The following is a 24,679-nucleotide window of genomic DNA, read 5'->3' on the forward strand; positions in this document are numbered from 1 at the left end:
TGAAGTGCTGGGTTGGTTGAGACAACAAGTAATTCTGTCTTTAAGAGATTGAGTTGAAGGTGATGCTTCTTCATCCTGCCGAAATGTCCATCAGGCAGGCAGCATTATACGAAAACAGACTGTAGGATCATCTGGTTGAAATGAGAAGTAGAGTTGTCATCAGCATAGCAGTGATAGGAGAAGGCGTGTTTCTGAATGACCGATCCTAATGACAACATGTAGATGGAGAAGAGAAGTGGTCCAAGCACTGTGCCCTGGGGAACCCCAGTAGCCAGATGATGTGACTTGGACACTTCACCTCTCCATGACACCCTGTAGGACCTACCTGAGATGTAAGACCTGAACCACTGGAGAGCAGTTCCTGAGATACCTATCTTCTTATGAGTTGAGAGGAGGATCTGGTGGTTAACTGTGTCAAAAGCAGCAGACAGATCGAGCAGGATGAGCACTGAGGATTTGGAAGCTGCTTTTGCCAGTCTCAGTGCCTCAGTTACTGAGAGCAGGGCAGTCTCAGTCGAGTGGCCACTTTTGAAGCCGGATTGGTTGTTTTCCAGGAGGTTGTTCTGTTCAAGAAACATAGTGTTGATTGAACACAACTCGCTCAAGTGTCTTTGCAATGAAAGGCAGAAGGGATACCGGTCTGTAGTTTTCTAAAAGTGCAGGATTCAGAGAGGGTTTCTTAATCAGTGGGGTTACCCGAGCCTGCTTAAATGCTGTGGGAAAGTTTCCTGTGTGAAGAGAAGTATTGACAATGGGAGTGAGTGCAGGAGTGATTGAAGAAGAAATAGCCTGAAGGAGGTGAGTAGGTGCACCATACTAATACAGTGTTTGACCCCCTTTCGCCTTCAGAACTGCCTTAATTCTATGTGGCATTGATTCAACATGGTGTGGAAAGCATTCTTTAGAAATGTTGGCCCATATTGATAGGATAGCATCTTGCAGTTGATAGAGATTTGTGGGATGCACATCCAGGGCACAAAGCTTCCGTTCCACCACATCCCAAATATGCTCTATTGGGTTGAGATCTGGTGACTGTGGGGGCCATTTTAGTACAGTGAACTGTTCATGTTCAAGAAACCAATTTGAAATGATTCAAGCTTTGTGACATGGTGCATTATCCTGCTGCAAGTAGCCATTACAGGATTACACCACCACCACTACCAGCCTGCACAGTGGTAACAATACATGATGGATCCATTTTCTCATTCTGTTTACACCAAATTCTGACTCCATCTGAATGTCTCAACAGAAATTGTGACTCATCAGACCAGGCAACATTTTTCCAGTCTTCGACTGTCCAATTTTGGTGAGCATGTGCAAATTGTAGCCTCTTTTTCCTATTTGTAGTGGAGATGAGTGCTACCCGGTAGAGTCTTCTGCTGTTGTAGCCCATCCGCCTCAAGGTTGTGCATGTGTTCACAAATGCTTTGCTGCATACCTCTGTTGTAACGAGTGGTTATGTCAGTCAAAGTTGCTCTTCTATCAGCTTGAATCAGTCAGCCCATTCTCCTCTGACCTCTAGCATCAATAAGGCATTTTCGCCCACCGGACTGCCGCATACTGGATGTTTTACCTTTTCACGTGCATGAAAATCCCAGTAACTGAGCAGATTGTGAAATACTTAGACCAGCCCGTCAAGCATGCCAGGCTCAAAATAGCTTAAATCTCTTTTCTTACCCGACAGGCATAAATTTATGCCTGTCGGGTAAGAAAAGTGATTTGCACCATTGTTAGGCTCAGACAGAAAAATGCTGCCTGATACCTCACTCACTCACTCACTCACTCACTCACTCACTCACTCACTCACTCACTCACTCACTCACTCACTCACTCACTCACTCACTCACTCTCACAAATAAATTAATTAATAAATTAATAAATCAAACAAACAGTAGAGATCAACATACAATTTCCTAAATTTCAAGGTCACTGCTTAGTCCTTTTTGAAATTATCCTAACAGGAGCAGAAGGGCAGTTAATATATTCTGAAGTACAGCATATGCAACTTAAATAAGACAATTGAAAAATAACGCTCGTCAAAATTAGAGAACACTTTCAGATACCTTCAAGCTTTGGGTGTTAATTTGGCACTTGGTGCTAATTTCCGTAATAATCTGGCAAACCCTATTTAACTTTAATCAAACTTTCCAATTTTCACTCACTGCAAGATGACAAGCCACTTAAGGTTACTGAAACTCTACGACACCAGGTTGTCCAGATGAAGCCCAAAGGGATGACCCTTTCAGCTATTGCAAAAGAAGTTGGTCATTCCAAATCTGTAATTTCTAGAATATTGAAGCTTTACAAAGACACTAATTCATTACCCAAACTAATCCAAGTACCCAAAAAGGTACGCAAGACTATTGCACGAGAGGACAGGACAATGCGGAGACACTGCAGCTGGAATTACTCGCCAGTTCAGGGCTGAACACAGTAAGGATCTGTTTTGCCATACAGTGTCTTGTCATTTAAGAGAATTCAGACTGAATGCTCACTCTGCAGTGACCAAGCCTCTCATCAGCAGAAAGAATCAAAAGGCTAGACTAACCTTTGCTGAGAAGCATGTTGTGTGAACAGAGGAGAACTGGTCCAAAGTTCATTTTAGTGATGAATGCAAGTTTAATTTATTTGTTTCTGATGGGAAATATTATGTTCGGCATCAAACTGGGGAAAGATTGAATCCAAAGTGCCCAAAGAAGTCAGTGAAAGATGGAGGAGGAAGTGGCATGGTTTTGGGGATGTTTCTGCAGCAGGAGTTGGGCCTATTATACAGCTACATGGCAGAACCTCAGAACCTGTTTATTTGAACCTCCTTCAGCAACATGTGGTTCCTTCACTGCGAGCATCTCCCAATCAGCCGGCAATTTTTATGCAAGACTATGCCCCCTATCACACTGCAAATGGGTAAAGCAGTTCCTTGAAAGTGAGAACTTTGAAATAATGAAATGGCCAGCCCAGAGTCTGATCTAAACCCTATTGAAAAATCTATGTAAAATCATTGGCGACAGTTATGGCTAAGAAACCCACTACAGTTACCAAACCGTGGAAGAGACTGAAAGAAGAGTGGACCAAGAAAACACCGGAGCATTATGAGTATATAGTCTCTATATTTATCTATATATATCTCTAATTTTGATCACGGTGTTTTTGAAAAAAATAAAGGTTTTTAAGTACCTTGGTATTTTGTAAACTATGCTAGCAGAACAATGGTATACCCACAGCTAATATTCCTTCAAACTTCAAGCAATGAATATCAACAATATTTCTGAAAAAAATCTAATATTTATAAATTGTTCTCTAATTTTGATCTCCACCGAAATAATATAATATAATATAATATAATATAATATAATATAATATAATATAATATAATATAATATAATATAATATAATAAATCTGTCTGGCGACTAAACAAAAAAATGTACTAGCCAATGGCACTGGTCCCCACAGTGTAGGTGATCTCAGGTTTTACTATACTTATGGGGACATTTTACTATATTTAAGTCGCTTGGGTGCTCCAGCTCACCCCAAGCCTGCAACAAGTCCCTCCACAGCTGCTTCAGAGTCAACTTTTGCACCGGCTCAAAAGAGGAAGCAAAGGGAGATGGCCGCCACAACACACAAGTCCTCATCTCTAGCCAAGATAGGCGCCGATGAACCTAGCCCTTGTGTCCAGCCAAGATGGCTGCCGCCCTGCCTGAGCCAGCGAAGGAAAGCTTCTGGACTGAACCAGCTCCTGTCCACGTCCAGAGTCCAGCGATGTCTCCCATCTCTGTGCAGAGCCTGTTGGAGGACCACTAGATCGGTACCCAAGCTCGGCTTGAGTTCTGGAGGTAGTGCTGGGTGGAATACCAGTTCATTCCGAATACCGGTTTTTATTTTTGTGACATGAATTTTGACGATACCGTTATATGCCGCTTAAACAACACTTTTTTTAACACTTTTTTTGCAGCGCTTCACTGTTACACTGTTGCGAGAGCACAGCTGAGATCGCAAGGCTGAATCCGAAATTGCGCACTGAAGCATCATTCCCTATTCTATACGTTATCTACTTGGTATATTGTTTGCTTGAAGGAGTCAATGAAAACAAGTGCGTAAAGTTAGACAGCCGTTGTGTGTACATCAGCTGTACACTCGTTATTGCGGTGCAATGTGAGATTGAATAAGTGCACTCAATAACATCCACTATGGTTTTGGACACAACTACAAATAGTCGTCTCTTCAAATAATGGTTATAGAGGGCGATTTCGTATTCGGCGCTTGATTACAGCAGAGAATTCATACTTCACACGTGCGCATAAGATCGGTTTCTGCGCAGAGAGCTGTGATGATGAGATTAACAACGCTCACCACATGGATCACAGATCAGATTCAGAGCAGAGCAAGTGCATAAAAAAAAATTATGGACCTATTTCATATGCTCTAATGATCTAAACATGAACTAGCCGTATGTATGCGCACATATTTCATCTGATAAATTAAAAATCGTCTTCAAATTAAATATATGCAAAGGACACTGATAAAACTATACGTCTGATCATGACAGCGATGACCGACACCATAGATTATTACACGAAAGACAATGATGTAAGTTAATAAATTCTTTCTTTTTTAAACTGTGTCATTTGTTCAGAGAGTGTTCTTTAAAGGGGGGGTGAAACACTCAGTTTCAGTCAATCTCATGTCAATCTTGAGTACCTATAGAGTAGTATTGCATCCTTCATATCTCCGAAAAGTCTTTAGTTTTATCATATTTATAAAAGAAATATAGGCTGTACCGAGTCTTTCCGGAAAAAACCGAGCGCCTGGAGGCGTATCGTGTGGGCGGAGCTAAAGAATGACAAGCGCGCAAAGCGGTGACGTCCTCAAGCGTGGAGAAACCCATCTGTCTCAGCTAATACAGATAATGATCCACAATCAAATCTGAGGGAGAAATAAATTGAACAGGAGAAATGGCAACAGCAGGACGTCCATCTCTGTGGTATGTAAGTTACTGTATTTAATGGCCTCTCCACATTTCTGTGTGTTTACTCGCAGTGTATGAGGACATGATTCGGTTTATGGACTATTGTATGCGACTAGACCTTAGAAGTAGCAAGCAAAACGGTTTTGCACGTCAGAATACTGTAACGTTATACAGAGAACAACAATGGAGTAACCGTTAGCGCATTTGAATGACGAAGCACGCGATCGTGTCGTTTACTGATGTTTACTCATGCGTCCGTAGCCAATAGCAGAGACATTTGAAGCAGTTTAAGTTAACTCACCGTCGAAGCTTTATCGCTGGGACCGCTCCGTCAAAAACACACTTCTTTGGTATGATTTGGTAAAGTCCTGTGACAGCAGTGGCGTGTAAATCCATTTTGAGACGCAACTGAAACGATGTTGTGAAGCTTCCCGTCATTTCTGCGTTCAAATCGGTTCAAATGCAGCGCTGCCTTCCCGGAATGCTGTGCTGAAGCGTTGAAGTCGCTCGACGTCACCCATAGGAATAAAGTGGAGCGCGGCGCCACATAAGTGTTCACGGACGACTGGATCTGCATCTGAGAGACTGTTTACAGCGTGCTCTAGTCACGCGCGCGCGCGTACCCTACCGGGAGAAGAGCCTGTACAGCCCATACAAGGACCTTCCGCTCTTATTAACGTCAAATAGACCCATACTTGAAAAAAACTCGCCGAAACTTGTGAGAAACCGGAAGGAGTATTTTTGACACAGAAATACTCCATCAAACGTCCAACATTAGTTTTTGAAACTTTGTCTATGTTTAGGATGGGAATCCAAGTCTTTAACAGTGTAAAAAGCTCAGTATGCATGAAACAGCATTTCACCCCCCCTTTAAAGGTCCCGTTCTTCGTGTGTTTTCGAAGCTTTGATTATGTTTACAGTGTGCAATATAACATGAGTTCGTTTCGCCTTTAAAAAAACAGTATTTTTCACGCAATTTACTTATCTGTACAGCGCTGTTTCCTCTGTCCTAAAAACGGCTTGATGATTTGCTTGTTCTATGAAGTCCCTCCTTCAGAAACATATAACGAGTTCTGATTGGGCCAGCGCTTCCCGTGTTGTGATTGGACAGCAGCTAAGCGCACTTTCCCCGGAAAGGTCCCGCCTCTTACCATAACAGGGAGATGCAAGCGCTGAATGGCAGTGCTGAGATGCAAGCGCTGAATTGCTACAGGGTGTAGTCCAAACCGGCCATTCCCTATAGGCTTTGAAAGGGAACTTCTGTTAAATAAAATATCTCGCTTGGCATTGAACTTTGAGCTTTATAATTTTACAGGTATTATTTATGCTCTAACAGCAACATTTCACACTAACTAAAGTTTGAACGGGACCTTTAATGTATTGAAAATATCCTGAGACCTTTTAAATGTTCTTCTGCATTTTCCTCCTCATTTTGGCAATTTGATGTTATGTAGGTTTAGATTTTTAAAATACTTAGGGTGTCCTCAACTTTTTCTCTCCGTGGTCATATTTTAATATCCATGCATCTGTAATGAGTGTGTTGCAGGTCTGTGTTTTATTGGTTGTTTCCCCACAGCATCTTTTTGTGGGCTTTTGCATAATCTGTATTAAATCTAATGTGGAATTTTTCTACAATATTCACTCATCATGACAGTAAAATAGTGCAATCTATCTGCTGCTGTATTTCCTCTCTCAATCAGTAGAAAATGTGTTTAACACTTGGTAATGCATAGGGGGAAAATACCGCCATATACCACAAAACTGATATAATTTAGAAAAATACTGATTATAAATTTTTGTTCATACTGCACCGCACTACCAGGAGGGGAGAGTTATGTCACATGTCTGTCTATTTGTTGACCTTTCAGTTGTGTTTTTATCATATCGTGTTCTTTTGTCTTAGTTTCCCACCACTTGTTTGTCAACATAGTTGTTCATAGTTGTTCAGTTAATTATCTTGTTTCAATTTGCTTTTTAAGTTCTTCCCTGTTCCTCATTCTTTGTCCAGTAACTGTTATGGTTGAGTGTGTTTTTCAAATTGTTCTTCTGTGTTCCTAATAGTTTACATTAAAGTTTGTTTATATTTGGATATTTTAAGTCTACTGCCTCTTCCTTTGCAAAACACCATGACAGATTACTGGACCAAACAAAGAAATGGCTGAAGAAATACATGCATGTGTGTGTATTTATATACACATAATAATTGTTCACAGTACACACACACACACACACACACACACACACACACACACACACACACACACACACACACACACACACACACACACACACACACACACACACATATTGTAAACACAACATTTTATTTTGGATGGGGTCAATCACGATTAATCGTTTTGACAGCACTAATATAAATAAAATAGTATATCAGTCTGGCGTACACTAAAAAATGTATTGGCCAATAGTGATTATATTGCCACAATGTGCATAGAGGGTTGCATCTTTTAAGTTATTCAACTTAAAAGATGCAACCCTCTATGCACATTGTGGCAATATAATCACTATTGGCCAATACATTTTAAGAATGTAAGAAAGGGGGTCTTATATTACATATAAGAAAGTGTGCTGTCCAAAAAAAAAAGAAAAGAAACTGAATAATAATGATGAATGCATTCAATATAGATTAAAACTTCTGGAATATACTACTTTAGGCCATGAATCAGTGAATCATGTCTTTATACACATCATAATGACATTGGAAATTTCCTGGAAAATTATTTCTGAAAAAGAGTGGGAACCCTGCTTTATAATACTATGCAATTAGATTAAGGAAATAAATTAAGACATTACAGATAAGACTGGTTTGTGCGTATTTTCATTATGCTAACATGCAAAGAAGCGCAATATCATTTAAATTGTATAGCAAAACTGATTTTTAGCATAACTTCAGGCTTGTGCAAAATTCTGATTTTTAGAATTGGCCTCCATTCAATTCATGAATATGAATTTGAATTAAATTCACTCCGTCCCACAGGAAGTTGAATTGGAATTGGAATGACAGGAAGTAGAATTAAATTCATGACAATTCAAAGAAATTCCACAGTCACACAACAGAAATAATGCGCTGAACCTCACTACATTCAGTGTTAGGAAGTTTATTTTGGAAATGTAATTGCTTACGGTTATAAGTTACCCATTATAAATATGGTTTGAATTACTTTATCAATGCAAAGCAATTTTATTTTAATATGATTAGTAACTAATGAAATTACATATTTTACCTCAGTAATACAACAATTATATACATTTTGTAATTTAATAACACAATTTCTTTACACACATCTACTTTAAAAAATGGTAAACAATATTACACATTTCATTAGTTTTTATGATGAATTAAATCTTATTAGTGTAATGTGCTTTTTTAATTGAAGTTGATTTTACATTTACATTTACATTTATGCATTTAGCATACGCTTTTATCCAAAGCGACTTACAACTCAGGAGTAACAGGAAGCGATCTGTCAAGAAGAGGCAAAGAAACACAAATAGTGCCCTTAATACCAAGATTTGTGTACTACTCAGAGTAGCAAAAACCAGAAAAGGGAAGGAAAAAAGAAAAAGTAGTGGAGGAAAAGTTTAGAGGTGTTTTTTTTAATGATAAGATTAAGTGCTCATGGAAGAGATGAGTTTTTACCTGTCTTTTAAATGAAGTGAGTAATTCTGTCGTGCGCATGGAGGATGGAAGATCGTTCCACCAACCAGGAACAATGAATGAAAAAGTTCTGGAGGGATTTCATGCCTCTCTGTGATGGTACCACAAGCCTCTGCTTGTTAGCTGAGCAAAGGCTTCTGGTGGGGGTGTAGACTTGTAGGAGCGAGGTGCCGAGCTTGTGGAAGATCCATAAGCAAGAGTCAGATCTTTGAATTTGTTTCGGGCAGAGAGATGAAAAGAGGTGTGACGAGCCCTTTTGGGCTCATTGAAGAGAAGATGTGCTGCAGCGTTCTGGATCATTTGCAGTGGTTTGATTGCACATGATGGAAGTCAAGCCAGAAGGGCATTGCAATAGTCAAGTCTAGAAATTACCAGGGCTTAGACAAGAAGCTGTGTTGCATGCTCCGTAAGGAATGGTCTGATTTTCCTGATGTTGTGCAATGCAAACCTACATGACCGAGCTGTCTTTGAAATGTGGTCTTGAAAAGACAGCTGGTCATCAAAGATTACTCCAAGATTTCTGACCGGCCCTGAAGATTAATGAGGACTGATGATTTGGAAGCAGCTTTTGCCATTCGTAGGGCTTCAATAAATGACAATAATGCCATCTCAGTTGAGTGGCCCTTTTTGAAACCTAACTGGTTTACGTACAGTTGATCAGACTGTGAGAGGAAAGATGAGACCTGGTTGAAAACAACTCTTTCAAGTGTTTTCGCTATGAATGGTAGGAGAGAAACAGGTCTGTAGTTCTCTACAAGTGATGTGTCTAATGTGGGGTTTTTAAGCAGTGGGGTTACCCGAGCCTGCCTGAATGTGGTAGGGAAGATGCTGATGCAGAGAGATGTGTTGGTGATGTGTGTGAGTGCTGGAAAGAGTGTAGGGGAGATGGCTTGTAAAAGGTGTGAGGGGATGGGATCTAGAGGGCAGGTAGTGGGAAGGCTGGAGAGGAGAAGTTTAGTAGCTGACAGTAGCTGCACGAATCTCAAGCTGTCTGGCGGACATCTCGGCATGGATGAAAAAACATCACCTGCAGCTCAACTTAGCAAAGACTGAGCTGCTCGTCTTCCCTGCTAATCCGACCATCCAACACGATTTTACCATCCAGCTAGGTTCATCTTTGATTACCCCTTCAGGTTCGGTCAGAAATCTTGGAGTAATCTTTGATGACCAGCTGTCCTTCAAATGCCACATCTCAAAGACAGCTTGGTCATGCGGGTTTGCGTTGCACAACATCAGGAAAATCAGACCGTTGCTTACAGAGCATGCAACACAGCTTCTTGTCTAAGCCCTGGTAATTTCTAGACTAGACTATTGTAATGCCCTTCTGGCTGGACTTTAATCATGTGCAATCAAACCGCTGCAAATGATCCAGAACGCTGTGGCACGTCTTCTCTTCAATGAGCCCAAAAGGGCTCATGTCCCACCTCTTTTCATCTCTCTGCATTGGCTACCACTCGCTGCCAGGATCAAATTCAAAGCTCTGACTCTTGCTTATGGATCTTCCACAAGCTCAGCACCCGCATACTTTGACTCACTTCTACGAGTCTACACCCCCACAAGAAGCCTTCTCTCAGCTAACGAAGTGAGGCTTGTGGTACCATCACAGAGAGGCATGAAATCCCTCTCCAGAACTTTTTCATTCATTGTTCCTGGTTGGTGGAACAATCTTCTGTCTTCTGTCCTGAGTTGTAAGTAACTTTAGCTAAAAGCGTCTGATAAATGTAAAAATGTAAACGTGTCTCTAAATAAAACTGCATAATTGAGCTAATTCTCTTAAAATAAACAAGTAATCTTATTTTCCTTAATTTTATCAGCTTAATCGGTTCCTCAGTTCAAGCCTCAAAATTGCTTACATTTCCTTAAAAAAATTAGGAAAGTGTATCTCTTGGTTTTATTTCTATACAACACTGAACCACAATTTTCTTTGAACCACTACTTTCAATTATCACTTACATTTTTTTGTGTGAAAATTAAAAGACCCATGAATCATTTTTTACAGTGTCACTCTTCAACCCTGCATACATTTTGTTCTAAAATACAGATAATGATCAATTTAAATAAATTCCCCCATCAGTGTTGTTTAATTCATTTTTTTCAATGTTATTTTAATTTCAAAGTAATAAAATAACACTTTTGTTGTAAATGCAGTTATCATTAATTCCAATGCAAAACTCACTGAGCAACACTGATACATCTAATTCTCAATCACTCCTCAAATGTTTATAATTGGGTCTGCACCATTCTGGTCTGAAGATGTTTCCTGCTGTTGCTAAAGATTCTCTCAACAGTTGCAGATGAAACTGCTATGGCAAGATGGACATGTATATTTTTTTCTTGATTTTTTTAATTCTGCTTCCTTTAATTTAAATCGAATTGTAATTCTACATCCTGTTTTTGACATCAATTCCTATTCAATTCAAATTCAAGAATTCAATTGGAATTTAGGAGTCATTCTTCATTCAATTCCAACTGGGGTGGTGGGGGAGTCTTAATATGAGTTTTTGGTTATGGTTTTTTAACTTTTTAGTTTTATTTTTTCTTTGCACCTAGTCACATATCAGCTTTTAGACATTTGTAGTTTTTTGTTTTAAGTCAGAAATGACAAGAAGGCCGCTTCACGCTATAAAGTCAATGGAGACAGTTCTCATCAACTACACTTTTGTTTTTTACACTTTATAAATTCTGTAAATAGTTGCTTTAGTTTTTCAGTAACTGTATATTTATTATAATTAGCAGTTTATTGCAGATTTATTTTAATGAAAAACTACTCTTTACAAATACAAATGTTCTGAAATAAATAAGACCAGATTTATGAATAAAGACCATAGGGTTTGCAGAATTTTATTTAATTTTTATGTCGTTTTCAGGAATTTCTCAAAAATAGGGGTGCAAGTTAAGAGTTTAAAATGGCCAACTGTCTGATCAGTGCCATGACCAGTGACTACTGAATTAGGGAGCTGATTGAGACACACCCAATATGATTTCTACACACTGTGATTTTTAACACTGTGAAGCTGCTTTGAAACAATCTTCATTGTAAAAGCGCTATATAAATAAAGTTGATTGATTAATTGATTGATTGATTGATTGATACAAAGCCCCACCTTCCAAAAAGCCCAGAGTAATCTGATTGACCAGCTGACCAAGTGCTTTGCATTTGGCCATGTTTCGTAAATGTATCTTACTAAGACTTCTAAAGCAATTGTAAACAGCTAATAATGTTGTCTGTATTGTCAGATTCATACAAACACGCTATGTTTTCACAACATGGCAATAACAGGACTTTTTAGGCAGGTTTGGGGCAGTGTTCTCTATTATATATATTCCCTTTTTAGAATAATTCCCTTTATGGGAGACAAAAAAAATTATATTCGCACACAGAGATACATTACACTCTAAATGAAAAGAAAAACATTAAAAAGCATCATATGTCCCCTTTATAAAATTTAGCTTATGATCCCTTTTAATACTTACACCAGAAATCCTGCAGGTCATACAAACTTTGTTCTCCAACCTCCAGCCAAAGTTGGCCCTCCAGTCATGTGGTTGTCACTTTCTCCTGAAATACAAGTCTCTCAAATGCATTGACGCTCCACCTCTGTGTGCAGTGTGAATGCTGCCTTAGCACTGAGCATGGGCACTGAAAAAGTATGTACAGCATATGCACAGCAGACAGAGCACTTGTAAAACAGATGTTAGGAGAAAAAATAGCTTAACACTTAAAAACAATCTGGTCCTTTGATTATCACTAAAGTGCTTAGTGCATTATTGATAATCAAACAATATATGAAGAATACTTCAATACTGAACAGTACTGACAATCGCATCAAAGGAGGAGAGAAATCTGCTCCCCTTTAACAGCCTTATTTCTCTTGATTTATTTTTTTGTGTTTCAGCTTTTTCCAAATGGATGTTGAGCTAACACTTTGCAACCTTTTCTAATGCAGTGTTGGCTGCTGCCCTTCCTCAAGTGGAGACCTCAGAGGATGCGGTGAGCACGCAGACCAGCCTCCTGAGAGAATCTCTGTGGCCCTCCATTCCTCTCCAGCCTCCCTACCAGACCACCACCCAAAGACCCCCTTCCTCCACTGACATGGCCCCGTTTTCTGAAGACCAGATCCTTCAGCAACCAAAAAAAACATATCACAAGGTAAACATTTTTAATTCAGCACTAGATTTCATGCAGAACTAATGTGTCATATTGTATTTATTATAGTAAATGACAGTGAGGAACAAAAGCTAAATGATTGGTAATTGTTGATTTTGTCAGTTTTGAAATGGGTGAATTTTTTGGGGTTAATTGGCAGGTGTTTGTACTCAGTAAATTAAGCATGTTTACATGCACACCAATAAGCTTATAACTCTCAAAAATCAGCTTATTGAATAAACCCACTGTCCTGGTTAATATGAAAACTAGTAAAAACAGGCAAAGCTAGTAAACCGTGTTTACAAGAATTAAAATCAGGTTATTTCTCATAGTGATGTCAAAAAGTTTAAAAAAATGTGAATCTGAGTCTAATTATTTTTTGTGCTATGCAAGCTGTGATTTGTTAAAGCATTACCTAGATAAAAAAATTCAAGACAAACTTTGAAGTTGGCTTGAGAAAGCCAGACCAGAAAGTTACATTTTTTAAGGTTTTCAGTTTAAAGTTGATGTTTTGAAGTAGTTTAAATGTGTTTTGATGGCAAAATATATCGGATGGATTGATGGATGTATAGATGGAGTGCAGCTGGAAGAAAACTGGAGGTTTTTCGCAATTCGTGGAAAGAGAGTACGATTGCATAAAGAACGGCTGTAAAAATGGCTAGTTCTGCTTATTTCTTGACTCTCTTAGAAGAAAACAAACACCAATTATAGTATTAATTTGATACAGTGGCTAAATTAACTAAAAATAAATCAAATTCTGATGTTTGTAAACAGCACAGCAGTAATGACTTTATGAACTTCTTTACTTGATAATATTAGGAAAAAATGATAACCATGCAGCCGTCTACTACAGTATCACATCAGACAGAGCATTGTAGTGTAACTGAGGAAAAATTCCAGTCATTCACTGCTATAGGAGGAAAAGAATTGGCTAAACTTGTTAAATCATCAAAATCAACAACATGTGTGCTCGACCCTATAGCGACTAGGCTATTAAGAGATGCTTCCAGAGGTAATAGATCCTCTTCTTAATATCATTAATTCATCCTTGACATTAGGATATGTACCGAAAACGTTTAAGTTGGCTATTAGTAAACCACTTATTTAAAAAACGCAACTTGATCCAACAGAATTAGCCAATTACAGGCCAATCTCAAATCTCTCAATCTCCCAAAATCTCCCAAAACACTCAAATATCAGTTTTGCTCCTTTTTAGAAATAATCTGTGAGGATTTCCATGATTTACTAATAGTGTTACTAGATTTTATTGCTGCATTCGATTGTAGTGATTTTTACTCAGTTCACCGATGACGTAGTGATTTTCAGATCACGTGTCACCCTCTTTTAAAATATAAAAGGCATCGTATGGAACAGATAGAGACCAAACATGATAAGAAACGGCTAAGTCATCGTCCACGCATTTGTTTATCTGTTAATGGACCTGTCCCATGGACTGTTGTTTTTACAGTCAATAACCATTAACATAAACTGTACTTTGTGTGAAGATGAGGTGGATGAGTTGCAGTTCATATACATTTAAGACCTCCAAACGTGTATGAATGGATTTAGATAGACCTCTGTGGCCTCTCTTTTGCTGCTGCCTCCAGGAGGTCCTGAAGGAATTTTTATGGCAGCACTTGCCTAAACCTTAGAAATAAGTTTGGTGGTTAAAATCCACTTGTAGACCAATGAGAAGTCCTCTCCTTGGTGGTGGTGGGTGCAGAAGGTCCCCCCTTTCCTGCCATGTAAGAGGTGTCTGGCAGTTGTCTTGGCATCTTATCTGATGTTGCTGAACATTTGTTTATGTTCATTCACCAAGAATCCAATCATAGTGTGGCACATCTTCTTCCACACCGGTAGTAAGGGAGGGGCCTTGCCATAAACTGGTCTCTGGAATGCCACCCTAACTGATGTTCACTACACGATACTATCGACCACAGCAATCTTTTGAATATACTCAAAATATATGTTGGCATTAATTGAATTGCATTGGCATGGTTTAAATCATACTTATCTGACTGTGATAGTTTGTAGCAGTAAATAAAGAGATGTCACTCCGATCACAAGTTTAATATGGAGTACCCCAGGGCTCAGTGTTAGGACCATTGTTTTTCACCCTGTGCATGCTACCACTGGGAGATGTCATTAGGAAGCATGGCGATAGTTTTCATTGTTATGCTGATGATACTCAGCGATACTCACCCGATTCTCCTATCCCGATTTTTCCCCACCGGCTGTGAGGTGAAAAAAAGTTACATATAGTGTAGCTTTAAGGGAATGCATAGCTGATAGTGTTGTCAAAAATACAGACCACGATACCAATAGGTACTGAAATTAAAAAATGTACCGCTTTGAGTGCTGTTGAGCTGTAATCGTAAACACTTCTGACTGGCCATTGTACTCACGCGCTCATCGGATGTGCGCTTTAATTACAATGATCAACACACAGGAGCATTTGAATGCACACCGAAGTGTTTGAAAATGTTTTGAAAGCGGGAGCAGGAGCGTTTGAAAGCACAAGCAGGGGTCAACCAGCGGACCAATCACAGACATAGTTTATGATTGTAGCCAATCACAGACATAGTTTATGAGCATGTGAGCACAATGGAGATAGATAGATATTTGATGAGCATGTGAGCACAAGATAGATAGATGGATAGATGGATAGATAGATAGATAGATAGATAGATAGATAGATAGATAGATAGATAGATAGATAGATAGATAGATAGATAGATAGATAGATAGATAGATAGATAGATAGATAGATAGATAGATGGATCGGGTTGAGATCTGGTGACTTTGGGGGCCATTTTAGTATAGTGAACTCAGTCATGTTCAAGAAACTATTTTGAAATGATTTGAGCTTTGTGACATGGTGCATTATCCTGCTGGAATTAGCCATCAGAGGATGGGTACATGGTGGTCATAAAGGGATGGACATGGTCAGAAGCAATGCTCTGGTTGGCCATGGCATTTAAACGATGCCCAGTTGGCACTAAAGGGCCTAAAATGTGCCAAGAAAACTTCCCCCACACCATTACACCACCACCACCAGCAGCCTGCACAGTGGTCACAATGCATGATGGATCCATGTTCTCATTCTGTTTATGCCAAATTCTGACTCCATCTGAATGTCTCAACAGAAATTGAGACTCATCAGACCAGGCAACATTTTTCCAGTCTTCAACGGTCCAATTTTGACGAGCTTGTGCAAAAGAGGTCTACTAGCCTCTTTTTCCTATTTGTAGTGGAAATGAGTGGTACCTGGTGGGGTCTTATGCTGTTGTAGCCCTGTTGTGTAAATGATTATATTTACTAAATTTAAGGGGAGAATAACCTACCTCTAAACCTACCCAATAAATACTTGATTTATTATTAAACATTTCGTTAGGCACTTTATTTCCACTTTTAGAATATTTACTCAATTTTTATTGAAAGTAAATGCTTTTGTGTTGCCGGTGTTTTATGTGACGGGAAAAGGGCGAGCTCCGCAAAAGGCAGATGCGAGCCCGGGTCGATCACATCAAAACCTAGTTCCATGAACCTTATGCTTTACTGTCTACAACACTGAATACATTAATGACGGCATATTTTTTAATCTTGTGTGGGCCAAGGCATTGTTGGTTGGAGCTAGTGCAAATAGCGCTTGCTAACAAGGCACGCTATTTGCACTTAGTGTAAATAGACACTCCTATAAAGGCATTGTCCTCATAATTTGATTGTTTAAGCAAACTTGCAGGCTCTTTTTTTTTTCTTTTTTTTTTTAATCACATTTGGTCACTTGGTGTAGTCAACACCACTTGTGTGCTTACCCACTGCTATGGTCGAAGTCATTGCCACAGCACTGCTGCATTTTTCCTGTACCCAAAATATGTAATTATTACTTTCAGTTCTGCAGTAAGAGCATTGATTTTTAGAGTGGGAGAAGTTATTCAATTTCTTACTAGGTCAGTTACAAAAATAATCCTGAACATCAAGCTTGTATCTTTTTATTAGCTCCCTGTCATCATTTAAAGGCATAGTTAACCCAAAACTGAAGAATTTATGTTTATCTGCTTACCCCCAGAGCATCCAAATATAGGTGATTGTTTCTTCAGTAGAACACAAATGAAGATTTCGCCTCTAAGATTAAACCTAAAGGGTTAGTTCACCCAAACATGAAATTTGTCATTAACTCCTCTCCCTTATGTCGCGCCACACCCGTAAGACCTCCGTTCATTACCACACACAGTTTAAGATATTTTATATTTAGTCCGAGAGCGTATGCAAGTGTATGCACACTATACTGTCCATGACCAGAAAGGGAATAAAAACATCATCAAAGTAGTCCATATGTGACATCAGTGGGTTAATTAGAATCTCTTGAAGCATCGAAAATACATTTGGGTCCGAATAATGAATCAATACGCTGATTCATAACCGTTCAAATCTTTATTTGAGGATTGAAAAGAAACACAGAAAAGAAGACAATGCTGAATAAAGTCGTAGTTTTAGTTATTTTTGGACTAAATTTATTTGATGCTTCAAGAGATTATAATTAGCCCACTGATGTTACATGGACTACTTTGATGATGTTTTTATTCCCTTTCTGGACATGGACAGTATAGTGTGTAAAATATCTTAAACTGTGTTCCGAAGATGAATGGAGATCTTACGGGTGTGGAACGACATTAGGGAGAGCAGTTAATGACAAATTTCATTTTTGGGTGAACTAACCCTTTAGGTGTGTGAGGTCAGAGAGAAAAAATATGCAGAGGAGTGAGTTTCAAGGACCATGACTGAAAACCAATGCATTATACATTCACAGTGACTTCACAACAGTATTGTGAGTAGACGTGCCGATTTTCGATAATGCAATTTATCACGATAATGAATATGCACGATATTGTTATCGTGGGCACTTTAAAATATCTTAAATAATAATTTATTAACAATTCATATTTTTTCTATAATCCACTCAATAATACTTTGCCAATCAAATTGCTCAACAGAATTTATTAATTTTAGTTGATATTTGTTAATTTCAACATTTACTAATACATTATAAAATCTAAAGTTGTCTCTTAACATAAATGCACTATGAACTAAAATGAACCAACAAAGAGTTATATTTTTATGAACTAATACTAAAGTTAGTTAACGCTATTTAACAGAATAATGTTAACAAATGATATCTTATTGTAAAGTGTTAAGCCCTGTGGACTTGAGTGGGCTTGTACTTCAAGCACATAGTTGTTATATGACTAAATGCTACATTTCTAAGCAGTAGCACAAGATTCTTAACTTACCTTCATTATGAAAATCTCGAAACGTACAATGGCTGCGTAAATTCACAATTTTCTTTACACCTTGATAGTGAACCAGCATGAAGAAAGCTGTCAAGAAAAATGTACATTATGTTAATAGGCTACTAGAAAAAAAAAATATCCAGCAAGCTGCTGTTGTCAGAAGCTCCATGTCTCCCTGAAAATGTACATTAAAGTGAAATTGCAGTAAGGTAATTCGTATCTACCATGTAACACGACTGCAAATTAAGCGTGCACGTCAAACACGTCTCGTATGATGAGCGAGTTAATTCATAATCATACGCTGACAGAAAATATAGATTCAGAAAATCGCTTCATGTTTGATTACCTGATAATTTATTTCCACTGCCTTTTACTTTGCACTTGCAGGCGTAACCGTGACATGCATGTACATTAATCATTGCGTCATGATCCCTGCACGTTCAAAGTCCACATAAAAAAAAGAAAAAAAGATTTGCGCGTTATGATGGCTAGGAAAGATATGCTGCATTTTGCGTTTTCAGTAAACAGTTGCACATCACATATGACCCTGTTAACTACACCAGATTGTAAAATATCAATAAACTTCAGTTTAAAATGGCTAACTAACATAAATTATACAACTATATCTAAATGGCCTTGTGACCCTGTCGGTGGTCTGTCGCGTAAACTGAAAGGAAATGCTGTTAGCACTCTGGCAATGTTGAGAAAATACTAATATAATTATGATGAATGGTGAGAAGCGTAAACATGAAAATTGGTAAAAATTAAGCGGTAATAAAATGTTATACCTGTTTGAACACTGCTCTCCTCGTGGTTGTCCGCCATTAATCAAAAAGGAAGTAATGTGCAAGGACCAGACACTGGATCAACTCATCGCCAGTGTCAATTATGTCAACTCGCTGTTACACTGACTCCGACCACTGGTTTACATCGCAAGTGTTGATGCCATTAAAATGAACACCAGAATCAACACTTTTTAACTCTGATAAATTAACACCATGAAAACAACTCTAAACAACACTGGATATTTTGCTGTGACTTCACTTACCAGAAGTGATCGCATGCTGAAGGCTGTTGGACATGGTGTATTATTAGAAGTAAAACATTATACAAGTACTGTTCAGTTTCTCGCACAAACCAATCGTTTGTGTCTTAAGACATCAATGTGTCATCACGAGCCACAGGGTTTAAAACATAGACTGTAAAAAAATATGGACGTAGTGTCCGTGATGTCACCCATAGGATTCTGATAAGCCGTTCTGAAGCTTAAAGTAGGGTCGAGTTGGGCGTTGCCATCTTGTGTACGAGTCATCGCGTGTCACTCCCGGATAACAGAAAATGGGCAAAAAGGCGCTTAGTTGACGCAATGACTATAGACGGCGGATAAATGGCCATCCGCCTGTAACCACGCCCTTAATTATGTAGAACTACACAATTAAGGCTTTATATAACGTAAACGAATGAGTTACAAAAAAGTTCACCCCCCTCACAGTTGTCATGAAGATCAAAATTAGCCTTATAAGCCAAAACCACAATTTGTACCAGGCTGTAAACATGTTTTTTTCTGCTGTAAAGTTGAGAATTTTAACATGGGGCTCAATGAGATTCTGCTCCCTTCTGGAGCCTGCTTCTAGTGGCCAGTTAAGGAATTACAGTTTACATTCCTTCTGTATTGGCTTCAAGAGAGATCGCGGGAGGTTGACGCTTGGTTTAAAATGGATTTGTGCATTTTTTTTTTATTCATATGCATTTTTTTTACTCATGGGTTTTGCTATCTTTCACATGCATTATACGACTGACAGACTGCAACGGTTGAAGGTAAAAATCTTAATTTGTGCTCTGCTGAAGAAACAAAGTCACCTATATCTTGGATGACCTGGGGGTAACCAGATAAACATAAAATGTTCAATTTTGGGTGAGCTATCCCTTTAACTCCAATACATTATATTTTCGTTAGATGCTATCCTCCTCTCTGCTGCCATCTTGTTACTCCTAACTAGGTTAAGATATCTCTCAGCTCTGTTGAAGGTGTATTGAACTGGCTTTTTTTCTTTGTTTATGCTATTGTCTGAGGTCAACTAATGACATTTGTGTGGTTTTTACATTCAAAAACATCATAACTAATAAGTAATAGGCTATTTTCTACACTGGTTTTGGTCTTCTGAACGCTGGGGTTTGATGGGTGTGCCGCAATGGAGACTATGGAGACCCAACGGCTAGGATTGGATAAGATTTGCATATTTAATGAGCTTCAGCTCCGCTGTCATATCCATGCCCCTGTCAGTTCACATGAGGGAGGGATTGTTTTGAAAGTGGCAACTGCAAAGATTCTCTCAACCACAAGACTCGTAAAAGTCTTTATCAAGCAAACACAATGATTTATTTTCACATGCACGCACACACACACGCGCAACCAGATCAAGAAAGAATTTCTGCCGATAGGCGTACGTTTTTGTTAGCCCGTCTGAAAAAAACACGGCCCCCGGACTACTATTACTACATATAAAAAAGACGTTTTACTCGCATAAGTTTGTTGCACCTTTCCTGTTGGATCTCATATAGAAGGCACAACATTGTGTCTGCAAATCCAGCACTTGAGGCTTATTTACAAACGATTCCGCAGTGAAATGAAGAGAACACAAGTACATTGTCTTCCCCACATGAGCTAGAGCATCAGATAATCTTATATTATGACCTTTTTTATATCAAATATTCCCTCTCCTTTTCCCTTTTCATTGCAAGTTGCTCATCCGAATGTCATTTCTTTGGTCGTGTGTCGGCCATATCAAAATCATATCATTCGAACATTCCTCTTTATGGTTCTCTCTTCTACACACACCCCTTCATGTACACGCACTAACCCCAAACCTCCACCCCCAATTCTTGTCGGTTATTGGATAGGGCACTGTTTATTATTTTTCGTGGTCCAGACTTCACCAGTTTGTTTTTGTTGCCGCTTTTGGAGCTTGTGCTGACTACAGAGAGTGTATTTTTTTTTTTTTTTTTACAGTGTGTTCAGGGGACAGGCAGCTAGTGTATAGTGAGATGTTTGCTGTATATGACAAAAATGCTTTGGCCTAAAAACGCATGTCATCGCTTAGAACCTTTATGAATCACAATTATTCTTAAGTATAGGAATATCATTTTTTTGTTGTTGAAATTTTACTCTGAGCGGCCTTATACATGCAGCCAGCCCCTGGGGCCGTAAGTCATTGAGACCAAATCACTAAACAATTATATGGATTTATACATTTAATCTATGATAAAATAGCAAAAATAAATCATTAACAAATAATGTCTGATTACCTGTGGCAGTTGTTTTAAAGAGTTAACACTTGATTGGACAAATGATTGGATTGAGTAAAATAAGCATATTTGCCGTGCTGTCCGAGGGGATCAAGGGCTTCAAGCTCGGAATTATGCCCAAAACCAATGGGTTTATTAAACGTCTTGCTTTTACACTTAACCTTCTTTTTAAAATCTTTATTTGAATATGCAACATGATACCTCGTTTTACAATATTTCTGTCACTGATAGAGACTCCTACCTCTCCATCAGCCAATAACTGTGTATAGTAGTAAGCGTGATGACATCATCCATAGCAACAAGGTCAACCCCGCCCTTACTCTTAGCGTAAGACTTCTCTCTGTTCCTTATTAAAAGTTTATAAGGAGCTCAGCAGCTTTGTGAATAAGAACTTTTACTGCTATTTAGGAGAACTCTTAGTGCTAAGATAAAATGTTTTGTAAATACTCTTTATTCAGCTGATCTCTTATGAGTGCAGTGCTTTAAGACAAACATGCCTTGAGTGCAATACTGTAACTCACACTGACAGAACAAAATGTAGAAAATATTACATTACACGAACGGGGCTTTATGCATTACCTAACACTAATAATTTTACCAAAACCCATTCAAACTTACAGTGAAAATATAAAAAAAGAAAATATATAAAATAGAAATGTGCTTATAAGCAAAATTGTAACATACAAAAGGCCATATTTCCTTGCTTCCTTTAAAGTACACATTCTCTTTGGAACAATCTCAGATCATGTTGAGATAACAGATTATCAGATTTTGCACAAAAAGGTTTTGTCCATTAAGAAAGGAAAGAAAGCTATGTTATGTCAAAAAATAAATAACTCTTTTAACTCTAATCATCTTTTTCTTCACTGCATTTCTTTTCTGCTCTAGCTTGTTTCCTATTTTAGCATTTTAATAAACTTGAAATTGCATAATTAATGTGAACTAGTTGCTTTTAATAATAATAATAATTCATTACATTTATATTACTTTTAGTTCCTCTATTGTACGTCGCTTTGGATAAAAGCACCTGTTAAATGTATAAATGTATATGTAAAACCCAATCGCATGTGATCACAGGATATGCATTTGAGATGCATGATAATACCAGGTGGAAACAGGTGCCATTTTTCAAGTAGAATGCAATTAAATGTGTGAACTCTTCTACTGATAATTCCAGTTCAATCTGGCCCTGTCATTCTACTTTTCATCTTTGTCTTGCAGATTGGTCACTCATCTGAATGTGTTCCGATCAATGGAGAGTTGAACACTCCTATTTCCAGTAATTATCTTTTTTTTTTTTTTTTTTTTTTTTTTACATTTCTTTGCCATGCATTACTGAAAGTTTTATGCCACATTCTCTAGAAACCGCTATGTGGGCAGTTGACATTACATGTAACATGTTTTCTGTAGATTGACATACACTAATCAGTCTAAATGTTTTAAGTTGGATTTTTCTAGTTCTTGTGTAATCTTCATGGTTTTATTATGAATTTATTAATCCATCCTTAGATTTTAATCCAGTGCTTTCACCTATGTTATTAGAATTCTAAAAATTCTTAAATGAAAATGCTAATTTTGTGTTTTCCTGTAGTGGAGACTGATCAATTAGAATTTTGTCAGAGGGGAGTCCATTCAGAAGAATCTAAGGATCATGGACAGGTGGGCTACACACCAACTCTGTACTTGTGTATTAAATCTGCATCGTCCTCTTAGTTGAAACAATGTAATATAAACATCAGATAATTTTTGTTAGGAATTCATTTTGAGGTCATAGCGTTTTATTCTCAACACTTCTGTTTTCAGTTGGCATGTTGGCCTTTAAAATTGAATATACGTGTCAATCAGTTCCAGGTTGGATTGATTTAGAGGTTGATGTTTTTAATCTTACCTTGATGGAATGCATTTTATCCAGGAAAATTTCCACTAATTTATAATTGCTAATTTGTTATGGTTGAGACCAGTGGCAGCCATTTTTGATTTAGTCTTAGCTTTTGTCTTTAGACAAAAATGCTTATTAGTCTTAGTCACATCTTAGTCATTTTGTCTTTCATATAGTTTTAGTCTAGTTTTAGTCGACGAAAAGTCATTGCATTTTTGTAAAGTTTTAGTCATTACTTTTAGTCAAAATGCCGTTACCAACATTCACTTAGGTAACTTTTTATATATAGTCTTTACACAATTTTTTTTTTAAATTACACACGATAATTTTTCTCTATTTAGACCAATTCAATTAAGCTTATGAGAAATGTAAATCTAGTAACAAGACTGTATTAACCTTTCCCTTCTTTTTTTTTGGAGTACTTGTGCAATGCTCATATACCTTCCTTAGTTAGATAGCATATATGCTGCGCTTTCTGCTTATTTCTATCCATGAAGGATAGATAAAAATGGCATTATAGTTCAAGAATCAAGTATTAAGTAAAATCAACTTTGTTTTTTCTTTTAGCTGTTGTGGAAAAACAGCATTTACTTGAAACTTCTATAAACTTAAAATAAAAGTGCGATAAACACAGGGACAGACGATTCCAATAGCCTACTAAAAATTCTCTCAGCAAATGCCCAGCGAGAAGGCCTTGGCCCAGGGGTTTTAGAAGCTGATAGGTAGAGCCCATGTGCACAAAGTAAGAGCTTTATACTGTTAAAATAAAATTAAAAATGAAAGACAAACTGTGATATATTACTTTTAAAATAAAGGTTTGATAATTTAGTGTTAGGCTATATTGTTATACTGAGATGTATATAAATTCTAACTTTAACAGTATATATGTCGGACTCAAGACAAACCAGACTTTTATTTTGACGGGTTGCCGGGAATACTTTTGGGTTTCTGTGTGTTTAGGATATGGTGGTAGTTTTTCTTAGCCTGACAAGCCAGACCCACATCAAGATGTTTTGTCTGGAAACTCACCAGTGACAGGGCTCAATCTGAGGGGGCGGGATAAACGGTTGTCTATCACGGCGTGCACGCAATAGGATATCGCTACAACCAACCAGAGCAACGAAGGTGAAGCAGAGCTCGTTGACAGATCCGATCGGCAAAACTCAGAACACATCTTTCCCTTCTTAAGAATGACTTCAGTGCCGTTCTTTTCTCAGAGATAAGCTCAACTCCAAGTCTTCTAGAGTCGCGGTCAAAGCTGATTTGAAAGACTGCTGTTCGCCAGTTTCTATGTTTACTAGAAGCACGCAAGCGCAGCTCGGCCGTCATTATGTTAAGCCCCGCCCACCGACTCTATACACGATGTGATTGGCCCGACCAGAGTTTGCCGTTTACAGCTCAGAAATGTATTGA

General features: G+C 38.1%; 1 protein-coding gene across 3 annotated transcripts in view; it reads left to right on the forward strand.

The window, feature by feature from the left end:
* Positions 1-24,679, forward strand: part of LOC137094135 (centrosomal protein of 95 kDa-like) — a 210,422-nt gene that overhangs the window by 39,894 nt on the left and 145,849 nt on the right. For all 3 annotated transcript variants that reach the window (XR_010908600.1, XM_067459432.1, XM_067459433.1), the window contains exons 7-9: positions 12,591-12,793; positions 22,609-22,666; positions 22,979-23,046. Coding sequence is in view for 2 of the 3 variants with exons in the window: in XM_067459432.1 (XP_067315533.1) it covers positions 12,591-12,793; positions 22,609-22,666; positions 22,979-23,046 (329 nt within the window). In the remaining variant the exon portion in view is untranslated. The remainder of the gene's footprint in view (positions 1-12,590; positions 12,794-22,608; positions 22,667-22,978; positions 23,047-24,679) is intronic.

The sequence above is a fragment of the Pseudorasbora parva genome, chromosome 12 (genome assembly GCF_024679245.1).
Source record: "Pseudorasbora parva isolate DD20220531a chromosome 12, ASM2467924v1, whole genome shotgun sequence".
Lineage (NCBI taxonomy): Eukaryota > Metazoa > Chordata > Actinopteri > Cypriniformes > Gobionidae > Pseudorasbora > Pseudorasbora parva.